The sequence below is a fragment of the Pseudopodoces humilis genome, chromosome 5, assembly GCF_049639895.1.
Source record: "Pseudopodoces humilis isolate 2021_Gansu_Grassland_sample_001 chromosome 5, ASM4963989v1, whole genome shotgun sequence".
NCBI lineage: Eukaryota > Metazoa > Chordata > Aves > Passeriformes > Paridae > Pseudopodoces > Pseudopodoces humilis.
In genome coordinates this window covers 49,473,918-49,488,632 of record NC_142204.1, presented here as the reverse complement: position 1 = coordinate 49,488,632, position 14,715 = coordinate 49,473,918, and the positions used below count along the sequence as shown (strand labels likewise).

At 39.3% G+C, this 14,715-nt stretch overlaps 1 protein-coding gene across 1 annotated transcript in view; it reads right to left on the bottom strand.

The window, feature by feature from the left end:
• CFTR (CF transmembrane conductance regulator) overlaps positions 1-14,715 on the bottom strand; it is an 86,494-nt gene that overhangs the window by 60,188 nt on the left and 11,591 nt on the right. Inside the window, exons 2-7 of the mRNA XM_005519242.3 lie at positions 13,624-13,734; positions 10,718-10,829; positions 5,408-5,623; positions 4,428-4,517; positions 2,949-3,112; positions 2,329-2,454 (exon numbers count right to left, since the gene is read on the bottom strand). Coding sequence (XP_005519299.1) covers positions 2,329-2,454; positions 2,949-3,112; positions 4,428-4,517; positions 5,408-5,623; positions 10,718-10,829; positions 13,624-13,734 — 819 coding nt within the window. The remainder of the gene's footprint in view (positions 1-2,328; positions 2,455-2,948; positions 3,113-4,427; positions 4,518-5,407; positions 5,624-10,717; positions 10,830-13,623; positions 13,735-14,715) is intronic.

The window sequence follows — 14,715 nt, the reverse complement described above, 5'->3', positions numbered from 1 at the left end:
ACACCTTTTCAGCTCCCATCACACATGCATGAGACTTGTACATGCACCCAGCATCTTACCAACTTCTGCCAGCCAAAGAGATCTTAAAACTCCCTGACAGAAAATCTGAGTTCAACCCATTTTGGAAAGGTGTATAGCATTCCTTGTTAAGTCTACATTCCACAAGAGGAGCCTGAATAAAGTAGGTAGATATACAAGTTACCAGAATGATAGAGCTACTGCCTGGAAGAAAGGACCTTGTAAATCCCTCCAGAGCTTGTATGAAACTGTGAGTGGCAGCACCAAATTGGGATAACAAAGATTTTGGGACTTAGTGCGCATCCAGTCCCACATAAATGTCTGGCTAGAAGCTATCAGAAAGACACCCAGTGCTGAAAAACACTGCCCTACTCCAAAGAGGGAGAATGAAATCACTGACAGCTTCAGTTATAACACACTGGCTAAGACACAGACATGGCTTCAAGCACAAGGTCTTGTTTCCTAGCAGCTTCACAAGCCAAATGACTGGGAGGTACTGCAGAGCTGATTCTGCAAGCCAAATTCAATTGAAACTCTGATATTCCTGAGTTGACTTGCTCTGGTGATGTAATCACTGAGTGACCTGCTGGATGACATCAAAAGAATACAGAAGAATCACAGAATTACAGGATGGTTTGGGTTGGAAGGGACCTTAAAGATCATCCAGATCCAATGTTCCAGCCATAAGCAGGGACACCTTCCACTAGACCAGGCTGCTCCAAGCCCCATCTAGCCTGACCTTGAACACTTCTAGGGATGGGGCATCCACGGCTTCTCTGGGCAACCTCTGCCAGCACCTCAGCACTCTCACAGGGAAGAACTGCTTCCTAATATCTAATGTAAATCTATCCTCCTTCAGTTCAAAGCCATTCCCCTTTGTCCTATCACTATGTACCTTGCAAAACATCCCTCTACTAATTCCTTGTATAGTCCCTTCAGGTACTGAAGGGCCACAGTAAGGTTTGCCCAGTGCCTTCTCTTCTCCAGGCTAAATAATTCCAATTATTTCAGCCTTTCTTCATAGGAGAAGTAATCTGATCTTGTAATATTGCTAGCATTCTTGTCTTTTAAAAATCCATGCATCATACAATAAAAATTAACTGCAGCATTACAAAATTTGCTATAAATTATTATAGAAAATATAGATAATAAAGAAACAGTCCAAATTCCAGGTTTCTGCAACTAGTTTGTGGACTACAATTTATTTAATTAATTTCTAGAGGATTTGCTAGCATGATGTGCTCTCAAATTTCCTAAAAGCAATACATGTGACTAGTGACATCAGAAGAATCCTAAACCAGTTCCATCCTTGAGCTAGCACTCGTGACCTGGATTCAGACTGACTTTCTCTGATTGCTTATAGTAAATAATTACAAATTCTAATGGTAAAGAACACTTCACTTTCCCTGGATTGTCTTTCAGAAAGCAGCTGAACAAGAAGATGTTTGTGGAACAACATAATTTTATGTCTGTTATTTACATGATAATATGACACTTATATTTCTTTTATTTTCCCAATCACACACCTGGTACAGAATTTTATTTCTCTGTAAAGGACTACACAATCACAAAGGACACATGGGAGAGCTTTAATGCAGCGTCAGCCATCAATCAATATGTCACTTCTCCTCCCTTTCCCCAGAGCTCCTTGCCGGTAACAAAGACTTCCTTCTCACAGGTCTCAGCTAACTTTTACCTCCTTTCTCCTTCAGGTCTGGTAGTTACAGTTCAATCCTTACATTAATTGAGGAGATAAGCATTCTACAAGGCCATCTACAGACAATAAATGTTAATGCAAATGTGCAGGACAAATACATGAATCTGTGCTACTTTACTCCTTTCACAGACTGGATGCAAATTTTATAACAGGCTTTATTGCCTTTCTCAGAAAATGGCTGCACAGATTCATATTGTTTCCTTCACCACAGAATAAGGACGTCTGTTAAGCCTTAAGTAACCATCACAAAAGGGCTTTTTAAGATGAGGACAGGGTTGGCCAGAAACAAACACAGATCCCACAATTGTTTTACTTGAGCAAACGAACCACTGAAACATCATTATAACAAATGAGGAAGTGCATAAAGAAATAATAATAATAAAAAAAAATCTCACCTCCATAGTAAACTTGAAAAAAAAAAATTGGGAAAAAAACCCCAAGCTGCAGTGTGGGAATGCATGGTTAGTTTATTGAGGATTAATAGTTGTTGCTTTACTTCTTAACTAACGTGTCCACAGATTATGTTCATAGCCACCTAATTTTTTTTTTTCTGAGCACATAAAAAAATTTGTGTAACAAATGAGCACACTTACTCACGGATGTTTTCAATCATTTTTTCCATTGCATCTTCCCAACAATAAGCTTTAACTGACTGTATATTTTCAATTATTTCTGAGGTGATGACAAGTCTCTCATTGATCTTTCCTGCTCTCTTATTCCTACAAAGTAAAAAGGCAGTAGGTCAATCTTCATCTTTTTCATCATGTATAGTTAGCTTGTATCCCATTATATCTTATGAAAACAGCTTCCATATATGCCTCTGCTTAAAATATTTACTTTAACAGAATTATTCTGAAGAATGTAAAAGAAGAAATTATTAGAAATCAAACAATTGTTCTAAAAGGAGAAAATACAAATTCTAAAAAGAATGAATCAAGTAACTAACAAGTTTTAATTCTAAAAATTCTAGATTTAGTGCTAAATCTAATTTTATCAGTATTTACTCTATGTGAGACTTTTCAATTTTTTAAGTTTAGACACCTGCTGCTAAATAAGTGAAATTTCATCTGTAACTTTCCCTACACAGAAAACACTCTTTGGACTCATCCTATGTAATGTCATAACCAGAGTTCCTTAATCAAGTGGTATAAGCTGCTTAAAACCAATATGTTTCAGGAAAATACATTGAAATGCTTTAAAACATTCTTATCACCTGTATTTCATCATCATTTGTCCCAGCCAGGCTTGGAATAAGACCACGACTATTAGAAAAGCAAGTCCAGAAAATGCAGAAGCTTCTAACATATCCCAGAGCAATCCCATCAGGAGTGCCACTTGTAATGGTGCAATCCATACAAAATGAGCCAGAGCAAGACCCTATGGGAGGCCACAGGAGAAAAAAATAATAAAAGTTAGAGATGTGCTCTAAAAGCCACATGAAAAGGAAACAGTCATTAAAGTGACACTTTGAAAAATATAGTGAAGAATGGTACAAATATTTCCAGTAGAAAAACGAGTTTCTAAAGGAGGACTTGGGATCCTGAGCACATAGCTCTTCTGGGTGTTAATTATGATGACAGTGCAGCAATACATATACATTCTGCACCTAAACTTTGATTTTTCTAAGGCAAAGTTCAATCTGAGGAAAAGTCACAGCTTTGTAAAAGTAAAAGTAAACTGAATTTCATATCAATGCTGGATTTTTCAATCACTGTAAAATGAGAAAAATATATGTTAGAATCTTATGAGAGTGTTTTAATCTGATCTAGAAGGCAGATATTACTTTGGTGAAGAGATGACTGTAGTATGAACTCTAGTTTAATGCAGTTCTCACTCAGGAGATCTGGGAGTGAATCCCATGATCAGATGCAGAGGGGTCTGTGTTACTGCAGCTACACTGTGGCAGTGACAGACCTCTTGTCTTAGCCATGCAGCACCTGCTGACATTATATAGTCATACAGTGCTTAAACTAAATACACCCTGCAGTTCCAGCCATATCTCTACAGTCTCTCTGATCTTGTGTCTTCCATGGGAAGCACATCTTATACTACCAAAGGACCAATTGAACACACATGAAGAACAGAAGTTCATAGAGTTTCCAGGTCCTAAAGGCATTAGCAGGGATCTATTGTAGTCTCTAGGAAAAGAGAGGTTTTACAGAAGGCTCTCTAAGATTTTCTAAGATGGATGCCTAAGTCTTCCTAACACAGTCTTATATCAACAATCCCTTTTTAGTGGGATGGGTAATAATAGGAAGAGGAGGCTAAATTTCATTGCTTGTTCAATGACAGAAATGGACTGGATCACCTAAGTAAAAAGATACAGTTATCAGGAAGTAGGATGGAAGGATTGAGCCAGCAAGTTCTGACTTCTGTGAAACCAACTGTTTAACCCAGAGACTTCCTGGCAAGTTCTCACTGGACTGAAGAGCAAACATGTTTTTATGATGTGCTTTTTAAGTTTCCTCTTCTATTTAGCATAGGAGATAAAGAATGTCATAAGTATCAGAATGAGCATTTCTATGACTATGTGCCAACACATTTTCTCAAGGTAATGAATATTTAGTCTACAATGAGCACTCAGTGCAGTTCTTCATTTATCCTCCTTCCTTCCTTCCTTAATATCTGTCATGAACAACTTGACATTTGTATTTGATGGATCACCAAGTGAATTAAACAACTGATGACGCACCTCATCAAATTTGTTCAGATTGTTGGAAAGAAGACTGACCAATTGTCCAGTGCTTATTTTATCTAGAACTCTGCTTGACAGTTTTAAGATCTGTAAAAGAAAACAAAACCATAGAAAAATTATCATCTTAGTTATCTCCATAAAACACAATAAATAAAGATTAAAATGATAAGCAATGGTGCAGTAGTATAAGTAATAATCCACTTATCTGTTTATGCTATAAAGAAAGTCTCATTAAACTTATTATTTAAGTCACTTGAATTCAATATAGCCATTAATTTGCTTTAAAAATATTGATGTATTGACTTAGTCCTTTCTTTCTGTTGAATATTTTATGGATATAGATATATATGCAAATGCAAGTTTTAATTAAGCATGCATGCTGTGCACTGCTGTGCATCCTCCTACTGTTGCCTCTCTTGACAGATATTTTTGAAAGATCCTTTCACAGTGAGCTTTATCCTAGAATAACTAACATGTTTGTTTAAATTTCCTTCTTTGGGTATTGGTAAAACAGAGTGACTTTTTAAATCTTAGTATTTTTGAACATGTGATGGGTCAGTATCTGTTGACTCTTCCTGCTATAGTGGTGTCATTAGTATCATTCAAACACAATCCCTTCAATGTTACATTTATTGTTTAAATCTTCACCTCTAATTCTCTTTTGAAGATATTCTTTGGCCACCAGCATGTTATTATGCAGTGCACATTTTTAACAGGAGTGCAGTGGTAAAACAATTAAGGCATCTCACCACATATGCAGCAAGACTGATCTCACAGAGGCTGATTTCAGTCAAACCAGCTCTAGACAGGTATTTCATTCTTTGGGCTGGGAAATTGAGGGCTGTCAGAAACTGTTAGCCACATTATTCTTACATGTACTTTGTGTACCTTAACAAAACTATCAATCTTTCAACAAACTAGCTTAAAAGTTACATAGGCTACAGACAGAGGCTTGGCTTTGAGTGTGAAACAATTACCTTCTTATAAATCAAGCTAAACATAGCTATCCTCATTTGCATTCCAATATGATGAAGACCAAATACAGCAGGGTGTATAAGCAGTGTTCTCACAAAAAAGAGAAGGCACAAGCCAATGCCCAAGTAGTAGGCTATGGATCTTTCATCAGAGTTGTCCGGATCATAGGAAGCTATTATTCTCCCCAGCAAAAGGGGTTGCACAGATTTGGTGACTTCCTGTAGAGAGAAACAAGAAAAGTCATTTTGGTCAGCAGTTGGTTCACCTTTTTTCAAAATGGCTAACATTTCAATTCAGTGTCCTACCAAATGAGATTTAAAATCTTGTATCTTAAATGAGGAAGTCAGGCCTGTTTGCTGTGAAAACCACAGAAAATTGCAGTAATTGCACAGGAGAACAGACAGCTCACTGCTGTCTGTGATGCTCCTGCAACTGCACCAAAGCAGTTCTGGCTTGTAAACTTTGTTGGATCATTTCCTACAAAAGTGACAACTGAGATTAGCTTCCACATTTTCTTTACAGAGTTGTAAAGCTTAGCCATATCATATGACTGAATCTAGTTTATCAGGCAGAACCTCTGTTTTGGTCCCTAGGGAACAGTTATCACTATACTTTACTGGACTTACAGGATAAGGGAAGCCTCAGAACTCCCAAAACGAACACCACCATTCTCAAGACAGTGAGAATATAGCTGAGACAAAAACAAAACAAAAAATATATAGAAATAGGAACAGAAGTGTAAATAATTGGATCATCCTACTCAACAGTTCTAGACGCTGCATCCAGTTCTGTAACAAAAGCATGAGGAGAAGAAGTAAATGGTAGAGGTGGCAGGTTCAATAAAGGTCCCTGAGAGAAAACAGTCCTTCCTGCATTGATTGTAGGACCCAGCACTTCCCATCCAGGGATAGAGAACCAGGGTAGGAGAGGAGAAAGAGGTAAAGTCAAACCACTAAACTACAAGGTCTCCAAATGATTTGCTAAAGCACTAACTTTAGTCTGGTATTACATTTGTCCTCAGTCTCTTTTTCCATTGTAATTAAACCCCATCAGTGTTACCTCATCTTTGCCTTCTATTTCCCTCTCTGCCCCATCATTCTCATACTTTCATTCCTCTAACCTCATCTTTTTCCATCTCTGCCTCTTGCCTCCTCTTTCCTTACCCAGTCTTTCCCAAAGAACTCCAAAAACCACCAATGTGCTGTGGTCTAACATTTTGCCTCATCATCTGCATAAGCTTCAGAAGGACATGAAGTATGAATGTGCTCCTTTGCTTCACTGTTATGATCAGTTTTAAAATACATAATATTATGAACTTGCATGCATCTCCTTATTCTTCTTTTTGTTGCACTGCAGCAGAAAGCATGTGATACTTCCAAAGTAACAAGACATTACTGAATTCTTTTGTACAGACATGTCAAATTCTGCCCAAAAATTACCAGTACTGCCTTCCAGATGAAAACCACACAGACCACCATACAGACTCAGAGAAGGGAACTGGTGAAGTTCAGGTGTAATTGAAGTTATACTGTGGTAAATAGATTGGAAAAATCTCCATTAGTTTTTTTTTTCTTCTCTTTTGGGTTCTCTTATACAAAAGCAATTGCAAGTGCTTCTATAACCTGTACATGCTACTGTTGGTGGAGCTGATATTCATCATTCACTTTTTCCACAGAAGAGGTTGAATTTTACATCTCAAAAACCGTGCCTGTACTATGTGCTACATTACCCAAGTTAAACACCACTCTGCTGTGAATCTGGAGCCAACTTTGATAAAGACTTCAGTGTTATTAGTGGGCAAAGGGAGGAGTGTTTATTAAATAACACATGACCCAAGACAGCTGTGCTTAGACCATATGCATCCCAAAGCATCGAAGCAAGACTCCCCAAAACTCATAAAATACAAAACATTCACCCCTCAAGGACAATACAGTGTTTTCATATTCTTGGAGATTCCAAGATAAGCTTTTCTAAAGAAGCTTAAAATAGCAACTTTTTTTGTGTGTTTGCTTTTATTCCAGTGAAAATTACATGTTCTGCTGCTGTGTTTGTTGTGACTATAAGTGTATTGCATACATTCCGAGCTGGAAAAAAAGATGATTTACAGACTAGAACAGTGGCTGGCAATAAGCCAAGTCACACACTATCTCATGGGGCATAAAACTCCACTGGTTTACAATAGAGATTTATCAGTTTGCTTACCAAAGATATTATCCAGTCTACATACAAATCAAAGCAGAACTGCCTGGTTTTTGTGTCTCCTCTTGTAAACTTGAAATTACCCACTGATATAAATATGAATCAACTGAAAAGAATTTTAAAAATAATGGAATTTGTACACCTAAGAGAAAACTCTGTTTTCAAGAGTCATGTCTTGCCTCTGCCTGTCCTTATTCTTCCCCCTGCACTCATTGTAGGCCACTGAGAAACCCATAAGTCTCCCCCTCACCAAAATCTTAATTAAAAGAATAAAGATCTGAATAGAAATGAGATTATGACACACCATATTGTGCTTATCTGACCTGGTATGATTATTCTAACAACTTTTATGTTACGTGTATCCTCCATATGTTCAAACACTCTGCATTTGCAGACAATAATGCACATCTCTTCTTCGGCATATGGACAAGAAGTGCTTCCCTCCCTGCCTCCTCACTCACACCCGTGACCCATATGTGAGAACTCCAGGAAATCCTCATTATGGTCCTTTGGGATATGAGACTGAAACCACTTCTAAGTTAATATTAGCAGCTGTTATGCCTGAGTGGAAATATAAATTTCATGGCAATAAATATAAGACCAAAATACATACAGAATCAAACTGACCCTCACAGCAAAGTACCTAGTTGGCTAGCAGGTATCAAGCTAAAATACAAGATTTTTGTTTCACCACCATAACACCTGCTCTTTAAATTGCAAGATTCATATTCTGACAGGATGAAGAATGGAAACAGTCTCAAACAGCAGGGGAGCAGACACATTAAGTGCAGTAACTCAATGTGCCTAACATAACACTATTTATGAGGGGGAGTTGTAGTACTCTAGGGGGCCAGAGCAAAAGTGTCCACCCTGCAATAACATCATTACCTACAGCGCATCAGGGATGAGGGAGAGATGGAAAAAAGGCTAGACTTAATGAGAGCAAAGCTGTGTTGCCAGCTGAAAGGACATCTATACAAACAGCAGGGATGTCAGCACAGTTTAAACCACAGTCCAAGAAAGATGCCATGAAAACAGCTCAGAGATTAGACAAGCAAAAAGCTGAAAGGAAAATGAAGTTCAAAAGAACACACAACTTGGTTACACCTATGCCAGTACGGCACAACATCCTGTCCCCTTTCAAATTTATGGCAAAGCTCCCATTAATTTCCGTTGAGCAAACCTGCAAAGAACACCAGCAGCTTCAGGAGCAATTTGGTGTTTTTACAATTCCTCTTTCAATACAGCAAAGCAGCATTAAATAAAATGAACACTAATGATAATAGAATCAAGAATTTAAACTAAGATTTAATCTTTCCATGTTCATTGTGGAAGGTGCAGATTCATTTACTGTGTTTAATTGCACGCATCTGTGATTTCTAAAAGAAATTTTTAAAAAAACCCATACACACAACCGAAGAGCATGAGTCAAAAATCCTGCAGTCTTCCTCTGTCCTCACTCTATCTAAAATTGTACTCAATTTAAAAAGTGCACAAGGACAAATCAACCCTGTGCATCCACACATTGCCTAAACTTTGGGAAAGAGTATTATCCTCTGTTATCCTCAAGACTGCCTGCAAGATCGCTCAGACACTGCTTAACTTTTAACAGGGATGCACTAGTGCAAAGGTTCTGATGGCAGACTCTGCAGGAACAGCTACTACAGTCCATGGTTGGCTACTTTTGTAGAACTGTTTTGTTGTCAATGGGGTTTTATAAATACAAACCTATCATTAATTAGGAGTTGCTGGCTTGGTGAGTAAAAAAAGTTTAAAATCTAAAGGCAGTAATGAGATCACAGGAACAGATAAAAGACTTGATTGAGTAGGGGTCTGCAAATACAAGGTGACATCCCAGAGAAGAGCTGACAAAGGTGATGAAGGAGTAGAGAGAGAGTTATCATGCAGCTCCTTACATAGCAAGAGGCCCTATGGATGCTAACTATGAAGCAGGCAGCACAGTGCCTGTGGAACAGCAGGCCACATAACTTTCTGTCTTGTCTGAGAAAGTGGCCTGGGAAATCATAAGGAGGAATTAAAACAATCCTCAGAGACAGAAAACAGCCTTGCAGGTGCTGTTTGCCAGTTCCTTGTTGTCTTGCAAGAGAAGGTCGAGGGGTGGTGAACCCCACTCACCAATGATGGTGATGTGTTAGTTTACTAAACAATAAGAGTTTTCTTTTCTGTACTTTCACATATCATGTATAAAAAAAGATCAGAGGTAATAAAGGGGGAGAAATTCTCCTGTTCAACTCCACAAGAGAGTCTATGTTGTTCTTCTCACCGTTCCCAATAGAGTGAGAAGGCCCTGTCCTAGATAGCTAACTGCTCTACCTGGACTGAGACAATTTAGGGTCCAGTACCTAAAGGGTAGCCTCCTGACACTACACTACCCCCTGCATCCAGAAAAGAATGGAAACTCTCCTTAGCCTTCCTTTTGCTACTAATGTATTTATAGAAACCTTTTTTTTTTGGCTATCTTTAACTGCAGTGGTCAAATGTAGCTATAGTTTGGCTTTAACTCTTCTTATTTTCTCCCTACATAACCTCACAACACCCTTTCAGCCCAAGACTGGCTGCCCCTCCTTACAGAGGTGATATACTCTTTTTTACTACTAAATCACAGAAATTTGTAAGTAAAACAGATACTTAATTTGCATATTGGTTAACAGCAATTTTCATATTTACAGTCTGGCTACACAGCATACCTAGTGAGACAGCATTAGCAATAAATTATTTTCACGTCTCTTAACCCCAGTGATAGGATTGTCAAACAAACAGGTGGCATTTGGTAAGTCAAGGTAATCCTACCTAACATGTTAGAAAGGTGATAAACATAATCAGTTCAGGTTTTCACCTGAAAAGTGTGTGATCACACACTTGGGAGCACTAACAGCACTAGAAACATTTAAAAACTATTAATGTGTATGTTCAAAAGGTATTAAGATTTTTTTTAATGAAAGCCCCTGAATACATCTCTGTATTTACCTTTGTAAGCAACACACAGAGGAAAAATCTGTAGCTATTCACAATATTCCATATTAATTTAGCAGTCCCTAAAACTTGAATATATTTAAGGAACACTAAAACTTCCTGAGGAGAACATTTCTTACCCCTAAATATAAAATTATTCCATAGAACATAAATCTCCAGAAAAAGCATCGTCGAAGAGCATTAATGAGTTTGGGTTTCTTCTCTGAAGTTGCCAGTTCTCTGTCCCACTCTCTGAAAAGAAAGCAAAACCAGAACCATTAAATTGGATGAGCAAATACATTGGCTGTGACATACTTCAATTAACTCGAGTATATCCAAGGAGATTTAGCTAAGGTGGCTAATGAAAGAAAGCTGTGCAGAGACCCCAAGAATCTGGCCTTCATGGACTTGATAGATCAATAAAAGTTCAAACCTAGTTCAGCCACATATTTGGTAGTTTTAAGTACTTGGTCATACATCACCCTGCAGGGAATTATTTCATGAAAAGGTCACATTGTATGTTTTAAAGAAACCTGCTGTACTTAAAACCAGAGTACAATAATAGGCAAATAAATGTTTTGGAGCTCTTCCAGTCAGCAAAAAAGAAAGCACCAACAAAGCATCAAAAATGTGACTTTTCCACTGCACAGTACTATTTTAAACCTTGTTGCTGGGACAATAACTTTCTTTTCAATAAGAAATTGTAGACCAGAAGCAATGCTGTATACAGAGAACATACGTTTTGGCAAAATCCAATTCAAAGATTAAAGCACTCCTGAGACTAACTTCAACTATTTTCTCAATTTTTCAATTGAATATTAGATAATCAGCATATTTCATTTATAAGCTATCAAAACACATTAAGCATACCAATGTTCTCAATAAATTCCACTGGTTTGGAAAACTTATGTCACACTGCAATTAAAATTGACTGGATTGGCACAACAGTGTAGATGTAAGCTGCCCTGGTACATCAGTGAAAGCTACATGTAAGCTGCCTGGTACATCAGTTGGTGGAGAGGGAATGGATTTAGGCACCTCTGTTGTAAGAGTTAGTCACAAGTGCAGCACAATTTCTAAATTAGGGCCCACTGAAATTGGATAAAGAAGACTGGAAACCTAAATGAGGAAAGTCAGAATATGATTTCTGCAGAAACAATTAGTCTGTCAACAGTGGTATCAAAGGAAATTAAGAATGTTACTTCATTAAGAAAAAATAAATCAAGGTTTTACAAGGTTATTTTGGGAATAAAGAACAGCATTTCTGCTGTCTCATTTTTCAGGGAACTAACATTGAAACTCTGAGTCTAGCTTCCCTCATCACCCTGAAATCGTGCAGGTTCTGCTGCTCCAGCTGGATCTTTACAAATCTATGCTGCCTAATGGGATTCATCCAAGAATCCTCAAAGCTGGTGTCATTGCAAAACCTCTCACAATGATTTCTGAACAGTCTTGGGGGTCTGGTGAGGTCCCAGCTGATTGAAAAACACTGTTCCAGTTTTCAAGAAGGGCAAGAAGAAGGACCCCAGAAAACAGAGGCTTGTCAGTCTCACTTCAGTGCCCAGCAAAACTGTGGAGGAGATTATTCTGGGAGGTATTGAAAAACACCTGAAAGACAACGTAGTCATTTGTTACAGCCAGCACAGCTTCATGAGTGGAAACCTGATTTCCTTTTATGACAAGGAAACCCACCCAGCTGACCAAGGGAAGCCAGGTGATGTAATCCCTTGGGATTTCAGCACAGCTTTTGATACTGCCTGTCACAGGATCCTTCTGGATAAAATGTCCAGCACTCAGCTGGATAAACACCCCATGCGATGGGTGAGCAACTGGCTCATGAGCTGGGCACAAAGGGTTACAGTGACTGGGGTGACATCAGACTGGTGACCTGGCACTAGTGGGGTTCCACAGGCTCCATCCTTGGCCCTGTGCTCTTCAACATCCTCCTAAATGACTTGGACATTGTACAGGAAGGGACACTGAGCAAGTTTGCAGATGATACAAAACTGGGAGGAGCTTCTGACTCTTTTGAGGGCAGGAAGGCCCTGCAGAGAGACCTTAACAAGCTAGAGGACTGGGAAATCACCAATTATATGAATTTTAACAAAGGTAAGATTTGACCAGATTCTGCACGTGGGATGGGGCAGCTCTGGATGTACAGACACTCTCGGGAATGAGATGCTGGAAAGCAGCACTGCAGAAAGAGACCTGGGGGTCCTGGTTGATGGCCAGTTGAATGTGAGTCAGCAGTGCCCTGGCAGCCAGGAGGGCCAGCCCTGTCCTGGGGTGCATCAGGGACAGCATGGCCAGCCGGGCAAGGGAGGGGATTGCCCAGCCCTACTCTGCACTCCTGCAACCTCACTTTGAATATTCTGGGCGGGTTTGAGTGCCACAACATCAGAAAGATACGAGAGAGGGCAACAAAGATGGTGAAGGGCCTTGAGGGGAAGCCATATGAGGAGTGGCTGAGGTCACTTGGTCTGCTCAGCCTGGAGGAGGCTGAGGGGAGACCTCATCGCAGTTACAGCTTCCTCCTGAGGGGGAGGATCTCTTCTCTCTTGTGACAGGACTCTCCAGTGACAGGACTTGAGGAAACAGCATGAAGCTGAGTCAAGCTAGGTTTAGGTTAGGTATTATGAAAAGGTTCTTCACCAAGAGGGTGGTCAGGCACTGGAGCAGGCTCTCCAGGGAAGTGGTCACAGCACCAAGGCTGACAGTTCAAGAGGTGTTTAGACAATGCTCTTGGGCACATGGTGTGATTCTTGGGGATGTACTCTTTAGGGCGAAGATTTGGACTTGATGATCCTTTTAAGTCCCTTCTAACCCAGCATATTCTGTGATTCTGCGATCAGTGGCAGGTATCACAGGTACCTGTAAATAGAAATTTAGACCACTTAAGTAGTACATCTGCACCAGGGATCCCAGTCATGTCCAAAGTACAACAACTGTGTTCAATTAGTTTGCACCCAATGCTATTTAAACATTTCATCCTAAAGCTGTTGCAGTGTGATTTCTGAAACAAATTTATTTAATTAACCTTTCATACCTTTCCAGTTTTTCAGAAAGATTATCAGCAGAGTCTGCAGAAGGGATTTGATAAATATCTGACAGCTCCAACCGTCGTCTGTAACCCTTTTTCAAAATCGGGTTTGTCCATCTAAGCAAATATTAAAAATAACAATGTTAGAAATAAAAAAAATTCGAGCATTAATTCTGGAGTTGCTTTGTCTCACCCTGAATAATTTGTCTACAGCATCCAAGTATTTCTAAGTGCACATGCACTCACATACACACACATATATGACACAATATAGTGCAGCCCTGCACTGTATTTACAAAACTATATTGACAAATATAATATTAAAAGAATAATTGTGAAATTCCTACATTTTATAAGTTTTGGTCTGGGATCATGCCCCAAACTTCCTACCAAGTCAGCAGGAGGCAAATGAACAGGGGATTGAAACCTTTGTACTGTATTTCCAAATATGCTATGTCCATGTAAATAAATAATAAATCAGAACTATAGTAAAGTGGACATATAAGTTTCATTTCTATCTGCTCTGCTCTGGGGAGACCCCACCTAGAGTACTGTGGCCAGCTCTGGGGTCCTCAGCACAGGAAGGGCAGGAAGGTGTTGGAGCGAGTCCAGAGGAGGCCACAAAGGATTAGAAGGATGGAGCACATCTCCCTATGAAGAAAAGTTTAGAGAATTGGAATTGTTCAGCCTGGAGAAGAGATGGCTCCAGGGAAATCTTAGAGCAGCCTTCCAGTACCTAAAGAGGGTCTCTAATAGAGCTGGAGAGGAACTTTTCACAGGGGCATGTAATGACAGGATAAGGGGGAATGGCTTTAAACTTAAAGAGAGCAAGTTTAGATCAGATATTAGGAAGAAACACTGTGAGGATAGCAAGACACTGGAACAGGTTGCCTAGAGAAGCTGGGGATGCCGCATCCCTGGCAGTGTTCAAGGCCAGGTTAAATGCAGCTTGGAGAAACCTGGTTTGCTGGAAAGTGTCCCTGCCTGTGGCAGGGGGGTTGGAACCCAGCGATCTTTAAGATCCCTTCCAACACAAATCATTCTATGATTCTATGACATCCTACATTGCAATATGTACTTAACAACACAAATCTTGCA